The sequence below is a fragment of the Labrus mixtus genome, chromosome 3, assembly GCF_963584025.1.
Source record: "Labrus mixtus chromosome 3, fLabMix1.1, whole genome shotgun sequence".
NCBI classification, from domain to species: Eukaryota; Metazoa; Chordata; class Actinopteri; order Labriformes; family Labridae; genus Labrus; species Labrus mixtus.
The window spans coordinates 32,621,178-32,647,582 of NC_083614.1; the positions used below are offsets into that span (position 1 = coordinate 32,621,178).

At 44.5% G+C, this 26,405-nt stretch overlaps 1 protein-coding gene and 1 long non-coding RNA gene across 3 annotated transcripts in view; one reads left to right on the top strand and one right to left on the bottom strand.

Annotated features, from left to right (window-relative positions):
* Positions 1–23,980, top strand: part of LOC132972088 (CDK5 regulatory subunit-associated protein 2-like) — a 38,940-nt gene extending 14,960 nt beyond the window's left edge. The window contains exon 4 of one of the 2 annotated variants that reach the window (XM_061034985.1): positions 23,156–23,977. In XM_061034985.1, the coding sequence (XP_060890968.1) occupies positions 23,156–23,308 (153 nt within the window). In that variant the 3' untranslated portion in view covers positions 23,309–23,977. Of the gene's footprint in view, positions 1–23,155 lie in introns of both variants that reach the window. The other variant, XM_061034986.1, reaches the window with a different exon arrangement.
* The window catches only part of LOC132972089 (uncharacterized), a 473,300-nt gene that overhangs the window by 204,600 nt on the left and 242,295 nt on the right, over positions 1–26,405 (bottom strand). The window lies entirely within an intron of this gene.

The window sequence follows — 26,405 nt, forward strand, 5'->3', positions numbered from 1 at the left end:
TCAGTTTTCACCGCTGCAGCACTCAAGACGATCGATTGAGCAGATCAGCTTTCAGCTCAGCCAGCCAGCAGATCCACACACACACACACACACACACACACACACACACACACACACGGTTAGGGATGACATATCCTGTTCTTCATCAGATTTGTTCTAAAGTCTCTGGTGTGTGTGCGTACACACAGACGCGCTCACATTCAGCCTCTTTAGTCCGACATGACCTGACAGAACGTCTTTGTTCACAAACATCTGAAACCAGAGATTACTGTCTGGTTTAGCTAAACATTTAATCTGATGTGAGTCTTTATTTTGGAGATAGGGCAGATCACATCAGCTTCTCTCGTTGTCGTCGCCATGTTTGTTTTGCTGATACGTCACTCGGGCCGAGGCGGCGCCTGTGCAGGTCGTCGTCAGCTGTCAGAAACTGTGATAAGGTTTTCTACATGCCACATGGTCCTGAGTTCTCCAGGTAGCAAAGTCAGGTTTCTCAAAGTCAGGATATGATGTTTACATGAACAAACACAAAAGCAGGAAACTTAAAAACACCAGGTGGGATCAAGTGATTTACAAATACCACTAAATATTATCAACCTGAATGATTTTTTTTTACCTCTATGAAGCAGCTTTAAAGCTTTTAAATAAGTAAAAGGTTTTCAATCCTTGTTGAAGAAGAATATAATCTGTTGTTTTAATGATTGAAATACCGTTCAGATCTTCAGTCATATTTTTAACACAAAGCTGCTGTTTCAGGAACAAAACGTTGCCAGTGTTTATTTTTTAATTAAGAAAGTCTGCAGGAGTTAACCTGCAATCATAGGTCTTTAAAGACAGGAAATACTCAATTTTTGGTGTCTGGGATTTCTGTTTTTGGTATCCAAACAGGTATCAATATGGTTTGATTTTCACTTGAATCATATCGAAGTTTAAAATTCTGGTATTGGGACAAAAGTGCTTCTTCAAAACTTCTCAATCGTGAGCTCTTTGTGTCAAAGAGAACTACTCGTTTATATCTCGCTTACATGAGACCTATTGTGGATAAATACTCAAGGACAATCCTCGTTTATTAAAACTCTTCTGAAGTAAAGACACAGATGACTTTCTCTTCTCAGCCTTTTTACCTGCCTGATCCAAAAACCTGTCGATTGACTCCAGCTGGTACAGAACTCAGCTGCCAGGCTTTGAACCAGAACCAGAAAGCAGGACCGCATCACTCCTGTTTCAACATCTCTGCACCGCGGCTCCCTGTGTGTTTTAGATTTCAACATTTCACTGATTACTTTTAAATCTCTCCATGGCCTTTCTCCCAGTTACTTCTCCGACCTTTTACTAACATATGAACCCACTCGCACGTTGAGATCCTCGGGCAGAGGTCTTCTGGTCGTTCCAAATTCAAGACTAAAAACTAAAGAGGGCTAAAGAACGTTTGCTGTGATGACTCCAAGACTATGGAACGACCTGCCCAAAGAGATCAGGTCAGCCGAGCTGAGTCAGTCATCTCTTTTAAGTCTCTTAAAACACACTTTCAGATTTTACCGAGGCGAGCCTCTCCTGATTTGAATTTGAACTTTTACTTGAATTTCACTTTTTAAAATTCCTTTAAAAGAATTGTCTGTCTGGATTTTATACCCTAAAGTTGTTGTTATTTCTTAATATTTGCCTTGTTTTATTATTTTATGATCCGCCTGTTTTTAGCTTTTATTCCGTTCAGCTTGATTCCAGCAGCCGATGTTCGCTCCGAGCTCCTTTATTAAAGAAAAGTGTTTCACAGACTCATTACATTTGAACTATTGGATGTATAATCACCACTCTCATGTTTGCATACTTACAAAAAGCCTCATAAAGATGTCATCAGCAGCCTGCAGCAGAGTGCTGACTCTGTCTGCTGATGGTTCACTCAGTGCTGCTCTAGCGCCCCCTTCTGGAGAGGCTGAAAGAGCGTTCACAGTGTGAGCTCCACGCCGTGGTCGTGGTTAATTGATCCCAGACGTGGGCAGTAAATCGGAGCTCGTCTCTGGCGGGTCAGAGACGACACATTGACTTGATCACGTTGTCGGTCATGGATGATAATTGTTCAATTAAAGCGCTGTGAGGATTAACGTCACACCTGACTGATCTGTGTCCTGATGTGTTCGCGTCTCGTTCCTCGAAAGTCTCCAGAAACATCATGTTAATCTGTGTGTGAGAGACGCCACACACACATGATCTCTGGTGGTTTCTGTGTGTGTGTGTGTGTGTGTGTGTCTTCTCTTTGTGTTGTCCATTGTGTGTTTTTTGTGATTCAGGAGGAACGTATGTATTATATTTCAACATCTGCCCTCCCCGCAGCCCGCAGCTCATGTGGAAACAGTTACAAACAAAAAGGCAGAAGAAGAAAAACACAAGTATGTTTTTATGAATCGCTCTTCTTCTTCTTCTTCTTCTTCTTTGTGGTCGGCCGGATCCTACAATTACCCTGACAGTACAGTCAGTGTCTAACGGCAGGGTCAGAGAAACCGCAGTCTGAGAAAAAAAACGCTCTGTGAGCTTCTGACCAATCACCTTCGGAGGAGAACATCCAGCGTGGAAGGCGCTGATGCTAAAGTGAGTTAGCATGTTAGCATGACTGAAACCACAAGTCAGGGAAAGACATGAAAGGAAGGTTAAAGACAGTGATTTTAGTCATGGTATTTTACGACATGTGGGGCAATGAAAAGAAGCCTGAGAGGAGAAATAACTGCATAACATTTACTTTAATGTAAAGATGTTTTTTTTTTGGGGGGGGGGGGGGTTGCCTTCACTTAGAGACAGGACAGTGGATAGAATCTGGAATCAGAGACACAGAGAAAGTTTTTTTTGAACCAGGCTGTAAACATGTTAATCTCTGCTGTAAAAACAGGCTTTTTAGAATGGGTGTGTATGTGACTTCCTGTGCTTCTGCCGCCAGCCTCTAGTGGACACTCGAGGTACTGCAGGGTTTTTTCACTTCAGCATCAACTTCATTTTTTAACACCGGAGGTTGCCGCTTGGTGAAGTTAAAAAAGCAAAGAAGTTGGAAAGTTTGAGCTTCACATCTCTTATAAATATTACAGCGCAGTTACCACCAACTCTCAGCAGACGCTCATTTTTTCACTCTAACTGGGCGTGGCTGCCGGTGTTGGTGAATTAGACCCTTTTTGACTTGAGGCTGCACGACTGCATATCGCCTCATTTATTAAATATGCACAAACAGCAGAGTCACCAGGAGACGCTTATCGCTCTGCAGCGCAGCGAGGGGAGCGTTTAACCCTTTGTGAGTGTGTTGTAAATTAGATTGTGTCTTTTCGACTCACAGTCGGTCACAAGGGGGGCGCAATGCCGCACAGTCCTTTTCTGATCCAGGTCCAGAGTGCTAAAGACAACTTTAGGTTTGTCCTGTGAAAGGTTTTAACTTTTAGATAACCAGCTTGACGTCCTCTCTTTCCCCGGTCATAATTACTGCGACTAACGGAGGTCGTCATCTCACGGTGAGGTAACAAACTGCTTCAAAACTTTTACAAGAATCGTTAAAGGTTTTGCTCTGTTACTCTCTGTATTTTGACTCCTTGCAGAGCGAGCGTTTTACAAGGATCACCATCTGAATAAAATCAAAACTTCTGGCCCCGATGAGGCGTTCACCTGAAAGAGCACTTTAAGAACAAAAAGGCCAAAACACACAGGATATAAAAATTAAAACGTGGATACACAAACTCTGCTCGGCTTTCTTTGGACTGGCTGACTAGTTGGAGAGATTGAAGGTTATCTATCAGAAACACCTCCTCCTTGTTACAGAGGAAATAGAATGTGAGCTTTTACAAGGCTCCTCTCGTATCTTTGTAGTCTCTGATTGTTTGGTAGGTGTGTTTCCCATCAGCCGGCTGCTTGTTGTAGCTTATTACCGATGCTCTGACTGATGGTCTCCATTTGTTTTTGTTTTATAGAGACTCTCTGCGGCCCGCTAAAAAGCCAGATCTGTGTGTAATCAAAGCCGTCGACTCCTCTCCACCCATCGTCTCTCTCTCTCTTTTCTGCTTTGCTCCCACAGATACTTTGTGCAGAGCTCTGTCGTCTTTAAACCTCTCTCTCTCTCTCTCTCTCTCTCTCTCTCTCTCTCTCTCTCTCTCTCTCGCTCTCTTTTGGGATCTCTTATAAAAGGTTGTGAAAGAGCGACATGTGCAGAGCAGGCCTCGCTCCCCTCCTCACATACCAGAGCGCTGCTCAGACACTTGCCAGAGAAAAAGGGAGGAAAAATGTTTGTTTGAAAAAAATAAAAAACTTGGAGCGGCTCTTTTTACGCGCCCATGTGTCATCAGTTATTTCCAACGCAGGGTTCCTGGAATCAGCGTTAAAGACGGGGGTGTTGAAACTCGGGGACTTCGGGGACAGGTGCTTTTTGGTAAAAAAACCTCGCTGACTTCTGGGAGATTGAGGGAGAATTGAAATGGAATAATTGTCAGCAGAATGAGAAAAAGGAAAGACCAGGAGCAGCGAGAGAAAACTCCTGACTTTCATCAGTTCATGCTTTTTTCTATCCCAGTTCGTCCTACTTGTCTGTTTCTCTTTATCGCCTTTCTCACATTCAGACGCTCTAAAAAGAGTTCTCTAGAGTTCAGTCACTTCTCTCTGTACGTTATCCTTCTGCACGGCCTTTCAACATGTTCTCAAGCTCGATTAGATGTCTTACAGTCGTGTTCTCCCGTCCAACACGACTTTGTTATGAATAACAGAGAACTGATTTCACTGACAGGCGTTGTGTTGGATTCAAAAACTGATTTATCTTCTTGCTTTTTTTTTCGCCATGGAGCCTCACTGTTGTCCAAAAAACAAAACCAGTAAGCCAAACTTTTATCTGACTCTCTCCCTGCTCGTTGTAGTACCAGACCTGCTTTCATCCGCTGCAGGAAATAGTCCCTCACAAATGTGATGTGAATGTGACTCTTATTGGGACGAGAGCCACAGAAAAGGAAGGAAACTTTAGGAAGTCATAAGAGACGTTTCTGTTGCCCTCTGCTGTCGCTCTGCAGTAAAGATGACAGACTTGTCTCGGCTTGTTGTGTTTGCTCTCCTGCAGCCTCCTCGAATCTTCTCTGGCACATTTTCCCGCTGTGATAGAACACAACGTACTCTGTTTTTATGATGCAATGTGCTCTATAAAAAATATTCCCCCCCAGGAACCAGGACCTTCTTCAAATATTCCTAAAAGTTTAAATGAGTACTGAGACATCATCTCACTGATTATCATATGTTATAACTTATGTTATTATAAGCTGACTTCCTCTTGAGTCTGTGACAGTAATCTGTGATTTTAAAACACACCAGGAGTTTCTCTCTCTGCTTTAACAGCTCAGACCCGAGTGCCCTCTCCGGCCTGTGAAAATATTTCCTCTCCACAGTGAAACATTAGAATTGAACCATCAAAACTAAAAGAGCCGCCCGCTGCCCTCGCCCCCCGCTGGGCGACGCTGAGCCGAGCTGGACTCCTCTAACACGACCTCTGTCCAAACATGTGTGGACCACATGACGACTGAGTGAAAGCTTTTCTCCCTGAGGTGGCACGAGGCTGGCGGAGGCCGTTGGATAATGTTTGTAGAAAGATAAAACACAGACTGGAACATTTTGAAACTGAAGAGCTGGAACTTTTTTCTCTGAGGTTATAGCTGCATGGTACAAACGCTCACCCACACTCACACCCACACTCACACACCCCCAGGTCGAGTGACGACCTCAGTGACCGCCATAATCAATCAAATATTCTGTCTTCTTCAATATCTTTAAAGGCTTTATATGTGATTTTTAACACTTAAATATAATAGAAATCAAGTATCTCCTCTGAAAATAACTCTGTGAGTCATGACTGTCTACAATGGCTGTAACACTCGAGTCCCACTGTCTGTGATGTTTTCAGAGTTTTCAGAGTCCTATCTTCACTTTGTTTACATCGCCAGGACAGCTGGCTGACTCCTCCCCTCGTGTATAAAAGTTGTTTAATTGAGGGACTAGAGAAAAGAAGAATAACATACTGTACTCACTGCTTAACTGTGTTTCTAGATCACGCTCATTTCAGGTAAATTTACATGCAGTGTGAAGATACGAGCAGAATAAAGATCGCTAGCATTAGCATGCTAACACAACAATGCAGCGCGAGTTGTTTTGGTTTCATGCTGGTGCTCAAGGGCGACATCTGCTGGATCAAAACATCACATATAAAGCCTTTAAAGTAGGGATGCATCGGTTCAACATCGCTGTCGGTGTTGATATCGTCTCTGGTGACATCGGTGAATAATGCTGCATGAGCCGATGTCAGTAGGCGATGTTTATCTGTTGTGCCAAATCGATTTAATGTTGACATCTAGATTTTTATCGACTTGATGAACTCCGCCCGGCGACGACCTGCGGGGACACTAACACACACACAGACAGAGGGGCAGAAAACACAACAGTCCTGCCGTCACACAAACATGAGAGAAACTGACACCTAGTGGTGATCCTAGAGTCTGTCGGGCCCCAAGGGAAACATTCATCAGGGGGCCCCGCCAACCAGCGTTCATCACCGATATATGTCTGCCGGTTTCCCGATGCATACTCGTCTTCCTCTTTCTCTCTTTCTTTTTTTCACTACAGACGGATAATTCCTCTTCCTTTTCTTTCGCTGACCTTCATTACAGATATTAGTTTTCAAAGTAAAGGGCATGCAACGCTGAGCAGGTCAAAACGAGAGCGAGTGCTGTCAGACGTGGCCCCCTTAGGGAGGTTTCCGACTGTCATTGCAATCTCAACATAAAATCAAAACGATAAGTAAAAACCAAACAACATGAAGGCGTCCTACAGAGGAAAACAGTGGCCCTGCCGAGTGTTGATTCTGGGATTCTCTTCTGGATATTGAGGGCGATAAAGTCCCAGTTGTGAGCTTCTGTTTCTTCATCAGGACACACGTTCGACCTCGAGTTAAACTCTAACCTTCTGACTCCCTGATGACCTCTCATTGGTTTATTTTCTTCCAAGCCTAGAACTCGTTTCTGCAAATAATAATAGTTGTAGAAAATTAGGTAAACCGAGGTGTGTGGTGAAGTGCTGCAGGATCTGCATTCTGCATGTGAGAGGGGTTCACAAAGTCCTGGATCTGGAAAGTGTTTTCTTTTTTAAGCGGTGAGTTAAATGAGGGAAAATGGTGCAGGAGGATTTGAGGCTGTGGAAAGTTGACCTTGCGGAGATAGCGGGTCCCTGCAGGGCACGCAGGATTGGCAGCTGACTAACAAACCCAGAAGGCTGAATGTGGCCTGGCTCGGATCAGCCCGGCTCAGCCCGCGCCAGCCCCGTGTTGAGTAATGCTGTTAGTAAATACCGGGGCCAATTACTGCTAACGAGGGCCTGATTGGAACCAGATGAACATTTATTGAATTTGTCAGAGAAAGGTAGAGTGGAGATAGCTAATGAAGTGCAGCCGCCGGGCGCTCGGGGGAATGTATAATTCAGCTGGCAGTGCCACGGTGTTTTCCATGTTTGTGGTTTTTATACCAGCTTCACTTAAAAAAAAAAAAAAAAAAAAAAATAGAAGCGAGTCAAAAGAGAAAAAGGTCAAACTCAGTTATCGGTTGATTTTATGAAGTTTTCCAGGCAAACTTGAATCCAAACAAGTTCAAAAAAAAAAAAAAGTGAAGACGAGAAGTCGACGCGAATCCCACTCACAGATCAAATCTGAAACATTTAAAACCTGAGCTGATGTAAGATAAGGGATATGTTTTAATGCTTCACACTGGACACATACACACAGAGACACATACACATCTGTCTGAACAGCTGTTGTTGGTTTTGTAACGTGGGAAATAAAAGCAGTGACGATGTTATTTCAATAAAAAATATCAAGTTTCTCTTCTGCATGTTTCTCAAACCAGTGGTGGAACTTGCCACAGCACATTAACGCTGTGCACATCATATTCTACTTCTTCTTTTTCTTGCACGATTTCAGAAATCTTTCAAATTAAAGGAGCAGTCTGTAACTCTGACCCCTAGTGTTTAAAATGGGTACTGCAGTCCAAATTCTAAACATCATATAGAGCTGTCTCCCCCCCCCTCCTCTCTAGAGTCACTCAGGTCACCATGTGGTGGACTCTGAAGCTTCAGTGTTTATCCAGCTCTGCATGGGTCTGTAAACCTTTCTGTGTTCTAACCTCTCTCCATTTTTCAAAAGCATCTCCAATATTGATCCTAGTTTGAGCACGTTTCTGCTCGTGGAGCTTATTAGAAACATGCAGAGGCTTTTTAGGTCGGGTACAATCACTTCTATCTGAACCACTTCTCTTGACCGCTTCCATCACTGCAACACCTGTTGACCTGATAACTGCTCTCATATCTGACAAACAGGGGGGCGTCCAAAACGGCCGTGTGGGGGTGCTTTAAAACTGCCTACCTTCTCTGGTCCAAACAAATCCAGAGCATTCAGGAGCAGAATCTAAAGTTAGAAGGAGGACATACTGGCTGCTGCATTGTTGTGAGAGAAGCCAGCACTTCAACATGTTTCCTTAATGATCACATAGTAAGATACCTTTATCATCTCACTCTCTACACATCTCACTGATTGGTTCTTTAAACTTTGTGTTACCATGACGTAGACGACTGAAAACCTTCACAGATAAACTAATGTGTTTGAATAATTAGGCTATAAAAGAACATCATTTTACTTTTTGAAGTTTAAGATTATCATATTTTTTTCCTGCAGTTTCTACTTCTATGTCAAGATTTACATTTTAATAATGTAACCTGATCCTTTGGGTGCATTTATCACTGACTGTTTACGTCACAGTGATGTGACGTCACCTTTTAAAGCTTGAGTTTGATGTTTTGGTGAATGTCGGCTTGTTTTTGGAGCCACACGTTTGGGTGAGAGGGTGGAGCTAAAGAGGGGCTAACATGCTAAGTTACACCGGCGTTAGCTCTCGCTGCCGCCTTCACCGATCAGGCTCTTTAAACAGTCCCTCGTTCATATTTTGAATCCAGAGGTGATCGTGTGTTTGCAGTTTCAGCTCCGAAACTCTAGAATAATCCTCCTCATAACATCCGCTCTGCAGGATCTGTAGTTTCTTAAAACTCTGCATTTTAAAAAGATTCTGTCTTTGTGTGCATTTGTCTTGTGTTGTGTTTGATTGGATGCTGATTTATGTGATTCATGTTTGTATGTCTGTATGTGTGCTTGTCCATCTGTCTGTCATATTGACATCTTACAATATCCAAAACATTCAACCCCCCTGCTTCCATTGTGCCATGACATCACGGACCCAGCGCCTACACAAAGCAGGCATGTTGGACCTCCATTTAAAACAAAAGGAGACGTCCTGTTAGTAATCATGAAGAGGTCAAAGTGCAGGTCCGGGTTTGAGTCCGACCCGGGTCAATCCGAGCCACACCAAACATTACAAACTGTGGATGTGGATCGATGTCGTATGTGTATTATTAAACGTCCTGCTGTGAGAGTGGACATCAAACGAGGACAAATCTGAACAGCGGTCTATGACTCCGCCCTCCAAACTCGCGCTGCATGTGAACGACACCCTGGCGCCCTCCTTTATTCCTACATCTTCGCTTCTCTCTGTCCCTCCATCCTCTCTTTCCTCCTCCCTCCATCACGTCATTCAGTCCTTTTTTTAACCCCCCCCACCTCTCTGCCTCTTTGTCTCATTATGGTCGCTCCTCATCCTGCCAGCTGATGGTTCAGTGCAGCGAGGCCCTCGGGCGCCGCTCTGCGTCCCTTTGATTTCCGTCCACAGACAGCAGAAAGGAGGGCACTCATCCAGAGTACACAGAGCGCGCACACACACACACACACACACACACACACACAGACACACACACACACACACATTCAACGCACACTCGGGCAACTGTACGCACACACACACACCGACTGTACTCGCTGCACATTCATTGTAGGCCAACGTAAATATCCATGGAGTCATTGGTGCACACGTCGATGCTCAGCCATGTGGACGCTCGCCGGTCATTCCCTCTCGACCATCTTTTTCTTTACAGTGTGTGCTCGTGTGTGTGTTTGTGTGTGTGTGTTCATGTGTGTGTCTGTAGCCTCAAATCTCACAAAGTTAAAATCACTGAGAAACAAAGGGAAACCGTCCAGCTGCTAATTATCAGCCATGTGTGTTTTTGTAATCACGGGCTGACGGTGAGTCCACGCTGCGGGCGCCGGGATGCATGACCTTCATTAGTTAAAGACATTACGCTGTGTGCTTTGCTAAATAGGAAGGTGTGTTTTGTGTTTCCTCTGGCTGCTGTCAGATGCAGTTTGGAAACTTTTAAAAAACATCCCCCCGGATAAGTGAAAGCAAAAATAAGCAGACTGCAGAAATCATTTGTGTAACGTTCAGGTTGTCAAAGCGTTCAGTGCTTTGATGCTTTTCAACGCCACGTGTTTTTAAAACGATATGATCTCTGTTGTTTTAATGATTTAAAGTACCAAACACTGAAATAATACTGGATCTGTTTCATGTGAAAGGTGCATTATAGAGGAATGTATCCTGTGTAAATAACAGAAATATGTCAAATTATGACAATTAGACAGCGTGCAGGAGTTTGCTTGTCTGTTTTGGTTGTTAAAAAAATTAAATGAACTTCTATTCGGTGCATTGGACTCTAAATCAGAGAGAGAGAGAGCAAGGGGAAAGTCAGCCACAGGCCGGACCTGAACCTGGGTTGCCCGCTTGGAAGATGTGGGGCGTGCAAACCAACCACCCAGAGAGATATTTCACATCATGTTGTGTGATTTTCCACCTCTGTCATTGCACACATTGCTTTATTTTGTGATGTCTGCAGGATGCAAAAGCCATAATTTAGCTGGATGTTAAATGACTTTTTATTATTTGTCAATTTCAAAATGTGCAAACATTTCTCCTGCAGGTGTCATGAAACAGAACGTTACCTGTTTACGTCGTGCTTTACTTCCTGTTTTTAATTTCTGTACGTCACAGAGACGGAGAGATGATTCAGATTCAGCCGCTGTGAAGGAAAGCTCCCTCAGAATAATGCAGAGATGATTTTTAATTTCTCTATGATCTTCATTGTGTCCTGACCTACATGCAGAGTGCAGGCAGTCACACCGCCATCTGCTGGTGCAGCGTCGTACTGCAGGCTCAGTGTAGTCGCATTGATTATAGATGCATAAAGAAAGACAGGTTATTGACGTGCTCCTCCCTGTCATTACTGTAATGATAGAGGGTCTGTGTGTCTGTGTGTGTTTGTGTGTGTGTCAGGTCTTTGCTCTGCTCGTCAGCTGGGCTTCATTCATAAAACGTGGCTCCGCCGGCAGCATTTCCTCTGCTTTCTATTTGAGGAAAAAAGACTTAAAAAAAAGAAAAAGAAAAAGAACGTCTGACTTTGTTCTGTGTTTGTTTTCTCAGATCTCTCTCTCTCTCTCTGTCTCTCTCTCTCTCTCTCTCTCTCTCTCTCTCTCTCTCTCTCTCTCTCTCTCTCTCTCTCCGTGTACGGCACACATGAATCCAAGCAGAGAGAGCCAGAGACTCGGGGATGTATCGGGTTACTCCGCTTCCCGGAGACAGAAAGTGGCCCCTGTATGGGCGAGTCGGCCATGACAGTTGGCAGTCGGTTGGGTTAAGGGCGAACCTGATACCATAATTTAGATCCGCCATAAACACACAGAAATGAGTCACAGACGCGCTCTCCCCTCTGAAACAAAACCATGGGAAAAACCAGGAAACACAAAGTCCACGCTTTTTATGATTAGACGTAACATGTTTACCTCTGCTTACACAAACTGATGGGGGGGAATGTGTGCTCGGCCTTGCTCGAGCTGCCTGCAGAGACTTTTGGGAGCAGGTATTAGTTTCTCCTTTTGGTAATGACTCTGTGTTTAGACGTGCACATTGTGCCGACTCGCCTTCCTTCTCTTGTTGTCTCTGCGGTTTAGCGTGCGCGTCGATCTGAAGATGAATGAATCGTCATAATCACCGTTTTTAACTTTGTGTGTGTGTGTGTGTGTGTGTGTTGATGTCTCCTGATTGTCTCTGGCATCGCCGAGCGAGCGGAGGTTTGTGGAAGATTAGCTTAGCGGGATGGTTTCCTGTCCGATCTGCAGAAATCAAGTCTTTCCATCACAGAGGGCCAACAGTCAGCAAACACACGCAGCTCCTGAGAGATGTTTTGCACTCTCTAAATATTTAGAAGCTGTAAAGCAGCCAACACCAGGGCCCAAAGCTGAACCCAGAGGTGTCTTAAAGGAGGGGGGTTACAGAACTTTTTAATACGTGGAACCTTTTTTACATAATATGGAGTCTCAATGACCGTTTTGGGAAATTCTCCAGTAGATTGGGTTTTTGTCTGAAGTTGTGAAAAAGACTCAAACGGCTGTGTTTCTGCACGGTCAGATGTCTGTTTTTGTTCATGCAGTGTGCTGACTTTGAAAAAGAGAAACATTTTCTGCTGCTTCTGATTGAATCAAAATGGAATCTGGAACATGGATTATTTCTGAACAGATCAGTGAGTAACTGAAAGTCAAGGCTTGAGTCTTGTTTTATCCACAAACGTTCTCCTCCTCTCTTGATTTCTCTTCCTCTCTTTAATCCTCGTGCTGAAGTCGCCTCTGACCGACGGATGAGTGACGGCTGAGAGAGAGAGGGAGAGAGGGAGAGAGGGAGGGATCAGGACGTAGAAAACTCAATCAGACCTCTCTGTGATCGACGATGTGGTCGTTAAGATGTCTCTGAATGCTGCATGATGTCATCCTCTTAGTTCTGCACAGAAGATGTGCGTCCCCCCCCCCCCATCGACTGAAGACCCCTGAGTCCTCCAGTTAGATCATACTCTGCACTAACAGCATGCTGCACCTAACTCTACCACTCACAGTTATATCTCTGTATTCATATCAGTGAGAACACAGCCTCGTTATCGTTGTTACAGGAAGGAGTAACATTATGACATGCGTGCATGAGTTCCAATTATTTTTTGCAGGAACTTGTTGGTGGGGTATTCAATACATCAGGTGGTTGAAACACAGCCTGACACTTCCAGCACTGACATTTTAAAAAACACAGTATATTTGTGTGCAGACTGCAGGAATAACTCCTGGAACATTTATTCTTGGATGCATGTCATTTTGCAGAGAGCCGATGGAGAAACAATTCAACACTAAATCTGTTTATGCACGTTAACAATGATCTGCCTGCCAGCTCCTCCATTCTGTGATTCTTAGTTTGTGTTTTGGACCCGAAGCTGTTCCTCTTGACTGCTCGCTGAGTTCCGACTCGAACAGAAGAATCGTTGAAAAGATTTCACTGGCAGCAGAGAGAGGGAAGCAGTAAATCTTCAGACTGAGAAAAAAAAGAATGTTTAACATTTTGTTCTTGACTCATGACTCAGATGACGAAGTGATTGTCAAACTGTTGTTGTTTTGTTCAGAGGAGCTCGCTGCAGGATCACTCCTCCTCCTCCTCCTCCTCCTCTTCTTCATTTCTTTGTTTTCTTCTTCACCGTTCTCTTCTTTATTTCCTCCTGTGTCCTTAACTTCTTTGTGGCTTTCTTATTTTACTCTTCCACGTCTTATTCCTGTTTTCTTCTACTTTTTTTTTCCTGTTTGTCCTCGTTTCTTCTTTGTAACTTTCCTCTCCTTTTGTCTTCTTAATTCTTCCACTTTTTATTCTCCTTCTTCTTCGTTGTTGACTTCATCTTCTCTTCTGTGAAATTCAAACTTTAAAACCTAGAAACGTCAAACTTTGCTCGACTTCACCTCGTGTCTTCTTCTGCATCGTCTCTCTCACGTTGTTCAGATGTGAATTTTAGCTTCTCCTTTTAAATATTTTAAAACCTTTTTTTTTCATCCTCTCCTCTTGAAACTGCTCAAAGTTTGGATGATGTAATCATTAAAAAATCCTGATCAGCTACAGACTGACACAAAGCCAACACATTTTAAAATAAGACACAACCATCTGAATGTTTGCAACTCGTCTTAACCCCTGATGTATGTACATGTACACACAGAACTGTCCACACACACACTCAGCTGGAGGAGGCTTCACTTTGACTCTCTCTGGAGAACACTCTGCTTTTTATCTGGAGTGTTGATCCCCGGCCCCCTCGGTCCTCTGGATGAGGTCATTTCCTGTCTGGCTGCCTCTCAGCACTCACACCTCTCTGAAAGAAAGGAGCGATGGAGGAGAGAGATGGAGGGAGTGTTTGGTGTCAGATCTGCATCCAGAAAAAAAATCTGTTTGTTGGCTCATGTTTCGGATATTTCTGCCTCTCGCCTTCGTTCTTGATGGGATTAATAATCCAATACACGAACGGGGGGGGGGGGGGGGGGGGGATGTCAGCGTGTCTGCAGACTCGCCGACATCACACGTACAGAAATATGCAAATGTGGACACTCGATACCCCTGGAAGTCTACCAGAAAGCTTCATTTATTCTTCTTGGACATTGCACGCAGGGTGCACTCACAGACATCAGCAGGAGGAGCAGCAGCTGTGTTTCAGCCGCAGGAGCTGCTCGAATCCAGATCCTGCTCCCCTCCCTTCCCTCTCTCTGGGAGTATCAACCTGCATCATCAACCCGTACACCCCCGGGCTCCAGGCCATCCGTCACAGCCCTGCTCTCACTTCCGGGGGGGGTCAGGTATCTCAGACAGCCGGGGGTCCAGAGGGGAAGTGGTGCAGGGACACGAGTCAGATCAGGCTTTTTAAAGTCCTGTAAAAACTGGACCTCTTTGGCATGATTTCACCTGCAGAGAGCGGCCGCTGTGCGTCCAGTGAAGGAACTCAGTGATTTTAAAAATCAAGTTTTTATAGGGATGGATGGGTCCTCTAGGTGATCAGCCCCAGACGGCCTGTCAGTCAGGGAGCAGGGATTACACACCCATCAGATACAGTTTTTTATGAGTCCATGCTTCATGAGCTCAGCTGTGGTTTAACGTGATGTTAACTCCACACACACACACACACACACACACACACACACACACACACACACACACACACACTCTCTGGTTAGCTGTGACCTCTCGGCCGGCGACTGTTTGGTCAGGAATAGAAAAGTCTGGTTTTCACAGCAGATGAAGAAATCACTCCTCTTCAGATTTTAGCTATGACCGTTACTTTTTAAAAGCAGATGTTTTTTTGAGAGCCTCCCTTCTTTGGGACGGGCGTCAAAACGAGAAAGGCCTTTGATTATTTTTAAAACTAAACTGGTACATCTTTTATGTGTAAATGTACTTGGCACTAAAACCTGATTCTGATTCTGATCCTGCACAGCAAAAGATGGGAAAAGACTTTGAATTAGTAATTGCACAAGAAGATATTGAACTTTTACCAAAATGAGGATATGGACAAACAAATTACATTTCCAAGCACTTTGATCTTGTTTTGTTAGACAGCATGCCAACCTGCTGCACAGCACGTGCATGAAGCAGTGTACCATACTTAAGCACGGATCAGAGAACTCACACTAGTCAAAGGATCTGGACTCTAACCGAGAGCTGCCTTCATGTGTCAGAGCATGCAGCAACACCAGGCCAGGTGACAGGGGATTGGGAGGGGCTCCTATTTGAAGTTTTGTGATGCATCTGTGATTGCGCATGTGACTGAGTTCATGTGGATTCAGGACGGTGCTGAACAACGTGACCCTATAGTCGGATGAAGATCAGGAGTCACCCTGGTGGGAAAACATTTCTGGAGTATTGGAGCCCCGCAGGGTGCAAAAAAAAGAGTTTCACAATTTACAAAAATGATTCCATTGAAATACAGAAAGTCGTCTTCAGTTCATACGACAACAACCTGAAAACCTTTGTATCTTAAAACCTGTCTCAACACTGAACAGTAAGGCCATCACACACACACACTGAAACCACTATAGAGCAGCACCTCACTCGTCTGCCCTCTGGGAGGAGGTACAGAGCACTGAGGTGCAGATCTGTAAACCAGGGGTTCCCAAACTTTTAATCCCGCGACCCCCAAAATAACGATGTGAGAGACCGGGGACCCCCTCTGTCCCTGGAAGTGGTTAAAGCATAACGGTGCACACAGCAGCACGCACTAATGGGCCGATCCAAACACTGACATTAGAACAACAATAAAAAATACAACAGCCTTAAACTAACTGAACAACATTTTTGTATGTAATTTCACAATAATGGGTCAAATATGTCATTTCAAGTCATTTCCAGTTTGCATTTGTTTTTGGAAGGCAACTCGCGACCCCCCTCCCAGTGTCTCACGACCCCCACTTTGAGAACCACTGCTGTACTGTAAACTGTTGTTTCTCCACATCTGTTGTGGTGCCACTTTATGCTGACTGCTGTCAAACCTGCACGCTGCTGTGAAGAAGAATTCCCACTTTGGGATTTCAAAGTCTACGTCTGAATCTGAAACAATGCTGCTTGTTTGTCTGTCGACTTCTTCCTCCCAAACAAACCCTGAATGTGATTTCATCCAGGAGGATTCAGTCTGCAGGCCTTTTCCGTATAAATGAACCTCTTGTCTTTTTGAGCCAGACGTTGGCTCCGGCACCATCGCTCGTCCTCGCCGTGGAGCGGAGGTGAATAATAATCCAACTTCATACTCGGGGCCTCGTTCTGCAGAAAACAATCTGTTTCTGAACGCCTGGACTCAGCGTGTGTCTGTGTGCCGTTAAACAGACTCAGATCCTGTTTTTGCTTCATGCCTCTTGTTCTTTTGGCATCATTAAATTGAAAACAATGGCGCCCGGAGTAAATAGCCATGGAAACGCAGAAAAATCTGCAGCTAAACACAGAGGGGCGGCCAAAGCTTTTCAAAAGCTGTGTGACCGACTGTTTCCCACTGAAGACGCCGCAGCACTCCACTTGACCTCATCTGTATCCTCCTCTTATAGTTCAGACTTACTCAATGACTTAAAGCATTGAACACATCCTGGGGGGTTTGTTTAAGTACACCAGATTGTATGTGTTGGAAGCCATTTGTCACACATTTGGGTGTTTTTCTGTTTGATTGGTTGCTTGTTTGACGTCATCAAAGTCGACAAAGATGATTTACTCAATCTGTGCAGCGACTGGAGACTCCTAACTGCCTCCTCTTTTACATCGCAGCTTTCTTTACTTTACATACAGCTGCTGCTGCTGCCACTGGAAATGTTTTAATCCCAACAATCCTACCCATAATGCACTGGGCGACTGGCTACGGTAGCTGGTTGAATAAAAAAAAAAGCACAACAGTTCCTGCAGTTAAGTCGGATCATGTTCTGACTACAAATGAACCGCACCAGAGTCAGAAAATAAGTAGACAAAGACCCACCTTCAGAAGCGCTTTGATTGACACGGCAGCGTTTAGACCGCCTTCTCAACCCCGGATTTGCACGCCAGCACAGCCAGCTGATGACGTCGATCGTCCTCCATATTTACTTTTCTTCTGAAGTCTGATCATGCGAGTTTTCTGTGAGATCTCACACCTGTCAATCAGCAGTTTGACATCGTTACTCCAAGCAGTAGGTGTGCAGTCTCATGGTCTGGCTGCATCGTGTAGTGTGTGCGTTCAGAGGATTATAACAACCTGTGGAATCTGTCCTTAAGTCTGTGCTCTCCCACCTTTTTAAAAATCGGTCGTCGGGTGTGTAGCCAGCTGAAGGCTAAACGTCCTGACACAGGCTCCAAACGTAATGCACAGAAAGTGATATCCATCTTTTCATTGTAAAATAAGAAAATAGGAAATGCTTAACGAGGGTTTATCTGACATGGGGCATAATAAACGACGTTACAGTGTGCAGGTTTTTATCCGCAGTCTGTCTCCTTCTCTTTCTGTCCAGGTCTGTAATTAGCTCCTGGGGATATTTTGAGTGGCTCTCTTGATGATTTAATTAGGTTTACAAATTATAATTTTTTAACCGCCGTGTCTACGTCGAGCCGTGGCAGCACAATAAACACAATCAGACGTTCCCCCTGCAGAACTGCATTAGAGGTTTGGCAGAGGCCGGAGAGCGGGGCTGGAAAATGTCGAGCTAGCTGGCATCAAGCGGCTCCTGTTACCGGTAAAGAGGGAAAACTCCCAGCGCTCTGCCAATCCGAAACACACACACACACACACACACACACACACACAACAACACACACGCTCACATGCAAACTCCAAATTACAGTCCTGCCCCCCCTACAGAAGAGGTTTTAAACATTTCTCATCGTGAAGATGTAGCTCTAGGTGGAGGTTTTTTCAGCACACTGTTATGGCTGCCTCCCGTCGTGCTGCCATGGCAACAAAACAGCCGTCTGTGGTGCATGCAAATGGACAGGAATGGGAAAAGATCGTTCTCTTATTCCCAAATGTTTCTGGTTTCAATGCTCAACAGCCTAATGTGATGCAGGTTGTTAGTACAGACCAAACTACTTTACATTCTCGTCTGAAATCGTTCCTGTAACGTTTTCTTGTGAGCTCTCCGTACTTTGGCCTTCATGCTGTCATGGTTATGTCCTCAGACGGTTCTCATGTGCGTTATAGTTAACATCTAAAAAAGACTCGATTGAACCTCCAAAATATCGTTTTACAGTTTTTGCTAAATTTTCTTAAAGGCACAGTACGTAATTCCACCACCAGGTGGCTCTGGCTCAGAAGATGACGTTGAGGCTGGCGGGGAATCATGGGAGTGATTCTCCACCACTGATGAAAATTACCCCCCTTGTTAACCGTAGTCATGACGACCGGGTGAAGCCGACCTGATGAAGAGAATATGTTTACAGACGAGCTCATGTATCAGAGTTTATTTATGATGTTTTTATCACAGCAGCACAAACAGCAACAGGACGGCAGCTTTCAGGAGCAGCTCACGCTTCCTTATGCAGCAGCCTTTTGATGCAACATCCGTTGTTTCCATGGCAACGATAAACATGTTGTGTCTGTCATGGCGGATCATCATAGCAGCTGCCGCGATGAGACACGTCCAGTTAGAACTATACCGTCTGAATCGTGTTTGCATTATTTCTACTTGAAGCCAAATGTTCTTTCTGATTCTAATATCTGCTCCTCGGTCGGTTCCTTTATAACGGTAACAAGTCCGAGCATCCCGCGCCTGGAAAGAAAAAAAGTCCTAAACCTAAATCTTTTTTTCCTTCTCTAATTTTGGATTATGATCTGACGCTGGAAAAGTCGAGCAGCATTAGGATGATTTCATTTCACGGGCGCGTCGTGTTGAAATAAATTCAGTCCTCTCTCTCTCTCTCTCTCTCTCTCTCTCGCTCTCTCGCTCTCTCTCTCTCTCCCTCTCTCTCCCTCTCTCTCTCTCTCTCTCTCTCTCTCTCTCTCTCTCCCTCTCTCTCTCTCTCTCTCTCTCTCTCTCTCTCCCTCTCTCTCTCTGTCTCTCTCTCTCTCTCCCTCTCTCTCTCTCTCTCTCTCTCTCTCTCTCTCTCTCTCTCTCTCTCTCTCTCTCTCTCTGACCTCTGGATGAGACGCTGCGGTCACCGTCTCTCCTCCAGCGCCTGTCGACTCAGAGTAGGTGATGTGCACTTGTGACTAACTCTGTCGATTATCCTTCTCGCCAAAAACCTCTCAATGTGTGTGTGAGCGTTAATGTGTGTGTGTGCGTGTGTGTGTCCGATTCAATCCTCGATCAGCTCTTAAGACATGTGTGCAAATATCCAGAGCTCTCATCTGGTTTGATTTTTAGGATGATTGCGGTTCAGTGTGTTCAAACTCTGTCACATTGAGGTTGTTAAATGTTGTCATCATTAATATATTTTTGGGTCGTTCTCCTGATTATCACTTATTGACAAATAGCTCTGGCTGATGCGTGCTGAAGTCGGCCAGTTTCTCCTTCTTAGGGTCTCTGAGGGACTCGGAGTGTTTCTCGAGGTTTAGATCAGGAACATGTGGACTCGCTGGTTTTATCCCAGATTATCCATTCCAATCTAAATGTGTTGGATCCTTCTGAAGTCATGCAAATCGTCCTTTTCATTTTAGACACATGGTGAATTTCAAACGAAGAATTAGGAAAACTTTTCTTGCACAGTGTCAGATCATCAGCGTGCTGTTAGCATGCACATGTTTCATTTAAAGGCACAGTGTGTAAAGTCCACCACCAGGGGGCTCTCCATGAAAAAAAGAGTCTGTTGGGGCCCGAGGCAATTGGATTCTGAGGCGTTCCCAGACCAGGCGGGATATATAATCCCTCCAGAGAACTCTGGGTCTACCAGTTGGGCATGCCCAATCAGATGCCCAAACCACCTCAGCTGACTCCTTTAGATGTGAAGGACCGAGCTCCCTCTCTCTCTAAGGCTGAGCCCAGACGACCTCCAGAGGAAACTCATTTCTGTCACTTGTATCCGCGATCTCATTCTTTCGGTCACTACCCTCAGCTCATGACCACATGTGAGGGCTGGAACAAGGATCGACCGGTAAATCGAGAGCGTTGCCTTCAGGCTCAGCTCCCTCTTCACCAAGACCTCCCGGCACAACGCCTGCATTCATCCTGACTCTGAGCCAATCCCATTTCTGCCGCTTCATAACAACTCTTAGTGTGGTCCCTCCCCCGATAAACATTTTGTACGACATTTGACTTTTTATAGATTGAACCAAACATCGATCAAGACAAAACTGACATCAAGTTTATCAAGATCAAATGAAGCTCAGTTGAAACACTCCTCTGACCTCCTGGGTTCATATTTGACCTCCAGCACATCACCTTGCGGTTTGTCATCTTGAGATGCATGAATGCACTTTTTTTCAGTTGCGATCCGATTCCGACACATATGCACCCATACCGATTCTTATTCCTATATTTTTATTATCAAAAGTAATAATGTTGTTGTTGTTGTTGCTATTATGTTTAAGGCTACACAAAGCTGGAGTAAACCTGTCATTGTATTAGATTTTTCATGCTTCACATACAAACAGGAAGCAGCAACAACTGTCGGGTTTTCAAAGTAAAAGTGTAAGAATTTAACTTTTTATTACATGGGAGCTGTTCCATCTCGTCTGATCGTCGTCATGGAGACGATTTGTGGACACTTCTTACAGTTCAGTCTGAGCGTCTTCAGAGTGAGACTGTTCAAAGCGCCCGACCATCTTTCTTGATCTGTGACGTGGATCGGCGCCGTCAGTCTGATATCCGGTCCGTAAATTACATCAATATCGGATAAAGATATAAGATCTGATCTGTCCCATCTCTGTTGTCATCCTCATGGAAAAAGTGTTCCTAACAAAAACCGTCTTCTCTCTCTCAATCTTCAAATCTTGCCCGGAAAATATTTTTATGTCGTGCAAATGTTTTTATCAAATCATGAAGAAGTGAAGAAGTAGTCCCAAAGTGACGGCCCGTTGATCTCCCTCTTGTTTTCAGACTTCATGGAACAGCTGTTCTTTGAGTTCTTTACTCTGCAGGCCTCAGTCATGCAGTTTTCTGATTCAAGCACTTTCTGCTCTCTTGTCTCCTCGTTTTCATGCTGTGAAGTTTCTGCAGATTTTAAAAAAAGGCTTAAAGCACCAGCAGATAACAGGACATACACAAAGTCACACGTCAGCAAAATGGCACCTTTCACTTTGTGTGTTGTATTCTTGTTACAGGCGTGCAGGTTTAATGTAAAGTCTTGACTGTCAGTGTTGCACATAAGAGAAGAAATAAGTGTTCAATACACCAGAGGGGAGCTTTTCAAATCTCCACTGACGTCTAAATCGAGGCTGAGATTTATAATTCAGGAGACAAATGATGCAAACAAGTTCACATTCCAGCTTTCTACGTGTATTTTCTTCTCTGTCTGCAGAATGTGAACATGTGTTAGTGTGTGTGTGTGTGTGTGTGTGTGTGTGTGTGTGTGATCAGCGCAGCATTCCTCAGTGACAGCCGCAGGCCAGCAGATTCTCTAAATAGCCTCTGGATCTGTGCCGCTCTCTCCGATCTGCAGAGGCGATGTGATTCTCTCTGAGCTCAGGTGGAGTGTCGGCGCCTCCTAGTGGTCTCAGGCTGATTCAGTGTCATGACATGTTTACATACAAAGATCATAACCGTTCACTTTGGGTGCTCTCTTTACTCTACACTCGCTCGAGGTTGAAAACTATTCTTTTTTTAGATTTATTTTTGGGCTTTTGATGCCTTCATTTGATTGGACAGTGGATAAAGTAGAGTAGGCTGCACAGGGGTGCAGTGGTTAGTGCTGTTGCCTCACAGCGAGGAGGTTCCTGGTTTGAATCCTCGTCTGACAGGAGTCTCTCTGTGTGGAGTTTGCATGTTCTCCCCGTGCATGTGTGACTCTAAATTATCTGTAGGTGTGAATGTGAGTGTGGCTGGTTGTCTGTCTCTGTATGTCAGCGCTGTGATTGGCTGGTGAACAGTCCAGGGTGTAACCCCGCCTCTCACCCAATGACAGCTGGGATCAACTCCAGCTCCTCCCTCAATCTGAACAGGAAAAAGTGTTGAAGTTAATTAATGGATGGATGGATAGTCAGAAATTAGGGACAGAGAGAGGACAGTTTTGTTTTTTAAAGATTTATTTTTGGGCTTTTTGTGTCTTTAATGTAGAGACAGGACAGTGGATAGAGATGGAAATCAGGGAGAGAGAGAGAGAGAGAGAGTGTGGGATGACATGCGGGAAAGGAGCCACAGGTTAGGATTCGAAACCGGGGCCGCCCACTTTGAGGACTACAGCCTCCATACATGGGGCGCACGCACTAACCACTGAGCCACCAGCGCCCCGGTTTCGTTTTGTTTTTTAACAGTTTTTTTTGTTTGATGGATGTTTGGATGTGGAAAAACAAAGTGATCAAATCTCTCACACATTCACAGCTCTGACTGAAGCTTCAGCTGCCTGTTGTCTACACACACACACACACACACACACACACACACACACACACACACACACACACACACATGCTCCTGTCTCAGATTCTTGGCATGACTTCCTCGTGGTAAAAAAGGAAACATCCCCCCCCCTCCCTCCTCCCATAATCCCCTGCTCCGTGCCTGTGCGCCCATCTCTGACCTCCTGAAACAAACCCGAGCTGAGAGGAGCTCGAGTCCACTCTATCATTCTGTGTGTTGCTGTGTGAGAGAGCAGAACACCTGATCTGAGTTCTGTATCAGACAAACACGCTGTTACGCTGCACTAAATGGGGGGTGGCTGCGATGCCCCCTTCCAAAGAACCCCCCGTGGTCATGTCTAACGCCGCTTTCCCCGGTTGTCGCACTATCTCGCAGCACCTGAACGACCTGAAGAAGGAGAACTTCAGCCTGAAGCTGCGGATCTACTTCCTGGAGGAGAAGATCCAGCAGAAGTTCGAGGAGAGCGGCGATGACGTGCACAAGAGGGTGAGTCGGGAAGTTCAGCTTCATCAAATCTGCATGAAATGATTTTAAAAATAAAATGTGTGCATGAAGCGTTTCTGTAGATATCTGCTGTGAGGTGCAGTCGGCTTCTGAGCTGCAGGTTTGTCCCTGACACTGATCAGTACTGACAGCAGCTCTCAGGCTGCTCCGCTACACTTCACACAAACTGTCAGTCACAACTTTTCTGCCCGTCAGAGACTCACAGACGCAGAGAGCTTCACTTTGTCTCGGTATTTTAAGAGCAATCTGAGCAGCTGCTTCAGGCCTCTCAGCAACCCTGAAATCCTTTTATGATTCCTCCTCAGAGCTCAGACGAGTATTTGTGTTTATTAATTTGTGAGAGTTAAAGTGATAAAGATGCGGTGCAGAAATCTTGCATGTAATATTTCTACATATACTGAATATAAGAAGTGGAACAAGCAGACTCTTGTGATGCAAAAGTGCCTTAAAGCTGCATTCTTTCTACCGCCCAGCAGGGGGTGGAAGCTAAAAGACATAAAGGTTATAAAAAAGGTCCTACTTGATTCCCTCAGTAAACATTTTCTTAATGAGTTTACGGTCTCTATCTCAAGTTTTAAGTCTTTTTCAACACAGCATGATGTTCATTTAGTAAATGATGGTCTCATTCAGAGACCAGAGAGAGGGGGAGCAGTTAGGGCGGGGCTACCTGTGAATCTAAGTCAACCCTCTCATCCAATATATTTCCTTCTGGCTCCAAAAAATCCAACATTGTGTCAAACGTGATGCTTCAAAATCAACTGATGTTTTCATTGTTTCCTTAAACACAACCAGGTGTCTCTGGAGGGGGAATTAGTGGCTAAATACAAAACCTCTTAACCTCCATCCAGCCTCCTAAACAAGAACACATTGGTTGAATATTGGTGCGCATCAAGAGGCTAAATCATCATCCAACGATAGCCGGTGGATTCTGATGTTGTTAGCAAAGGAGAGGATGAAACAGTCAGGAGGAATGAGTGATTTCAAATCACTACATCCACCAGAAGGATCGTGAAGGCTTAAATGTGTTCAATAAATATTAGACTGATTTTAGTTTGATGAGGTTAGCTGCAGATGACACACACATGATCCCCATCCAGACTCACTTCTCTGATCTCTGAGAATCAAGAAGGACCTCTCTGATATCAGCCATGTGTCTTACAGCAGGTCGATCAATTTACACCTGCAGATAGAAGAGAGACTCTCCTGTAAACACTGCGCATGGCCTGCTGAGATAAATCTAGTCTAGAGTCATAAAACCCACAGAGACCAGCGCTGGTAGACCATGAAAGGTGAGAGTTGATAATCACAGTCCACTGGGTCTTTAGTGTCGCACTCTTAAGTGTTTTTTTTTACGGGCTTATCAAAGGCGAGGTGTGAAAGCTGCTCAGTTTGAGTGTGTGTGTGTTTCCATCATGATCTCACTCCGAGCTGCGCCTGACCCCAGAGGAGAACTGCTTACTGTAAACTCTGCCCGACTCCAAGGAAGGAACCGAGACGGCTCTGTGAAGCTCGGACATGAAAGCATAGCTGAAGCTCTTTTTCTAATGGAGTAAAAAATCAGTTTTCTCTGTGAAATCAGAGAAAAATATGCAGAAAAATAAAGACTCTGCAACCGACAGAGCAGTGTGACTGAGGAGCCCCTCATGTCCGCCCCCTGCAGAATCACTCTGTGCTACTAAACATCAAGTGACCCACATAATGTTAGCCCCCCCCCCCCAGGCCTGCTGTACGCACACTCTACATGCATCCCTCTAGTTGCATTTCAACATGAGTGTAAACGGGTTGCATGTGAGCCGCCCTGCAGGTTACAGTATCAGCAGCATCTGTGTTGTGTGTCAGTGTGTCAGTGATCGACCTGCTGACCTTTACTGACCTTTACTCACCTGAAAACAAAAATCATGAATCATCGCTGCAGACAGATAGCTGCACGTGAGCGGACTAACAGCCAGTTCAGTCCGGTTTGTTTCGGCCGCTCAGAGCCAAAAGTTAAAAGTGGAGGTGTTGCTGGGCGCAGAGGGGAAGAGAGAAGGGGGGGGGGGGTTAGGGATATCAGACTGGAGACACATTCAGCAGGTGCTCATATCCACACCAGATATTTATAGTCCTGCAGAGCTCCCTGAAAATCAGGTCAGCCCGTGCAGCTCGAGGAAGACCGTTTATATTTCTCTCTGTGCAGAAGTCCACACGAAAAAAACATTCCTCTAAAAACTGAAAACACTGAAGAGGAAATATGTTGACTTTAATTCTGCACAACATAAAGTTTGACAAACTCGATCGTTCCTCTGCTGAGTCAGATCGTGTTCCTGAACACCCTGGAGTGAGCGTCTTTAAATCAACCTCAATACTTCACATGTTTTTAGAATCAGAATCAGAATCAGAATCAGAATCAGAATCAGGGTTTATTGACAACTACATTTACACATAAAGGAATTTGACTTGGTGTATTGGTGCTAAACAATTAACAAGGAAATAAAGCAGAACTAACAACAACTTAAATAATACAGAATAAGAAGATATTACAATATATAAAATAGAATTTAAAAATGTCAAATATTAAACATAAAAAACACAAAATGTACAAAAGGTGCATGTCGATGAAATCAAAGCTTGATGAACGACCACAGTCTGTAGTGTTTATGATAAGGTGCTTCAGTGTTTACGTCTCATAAGAAAGCTCCAGACGTCTCCGTCCTTGTCTTGTGTGTCTTTTGGTTTGTTATTAGATTTGTATGTTCCTGCAAACGACCGTTACCTGAGAATATCCTGTCCTCCGGCTGTGGACGGTGTAACCTGTTGGTTATGTATTCTGTACTCACCTGTGTGCAGCACTCTGCACACGCTGTGTGTTTCAAACAGTCTGATATATTTACCGTGTAGATTTACCTTGAAGTTAACTTGTAGCATTGATTTAGCTTCATGGATACTTGTAGTTTTCACACAGACTCAAAGTGAAGAGTAAACTGTAAACTTGTTTTTCATGCATCAACAGTTATTATGTTACTTGGATTCTGATGTTGGTCTGGTTTTAGTTTGGGTTCTTTTTCTGTTGTTGTTGTTGTTGGTTGGAGTCATTTTAAGGCTGCTTTTGTTTTGTTTTTTGCGACTATTGTCAACGCGAAGC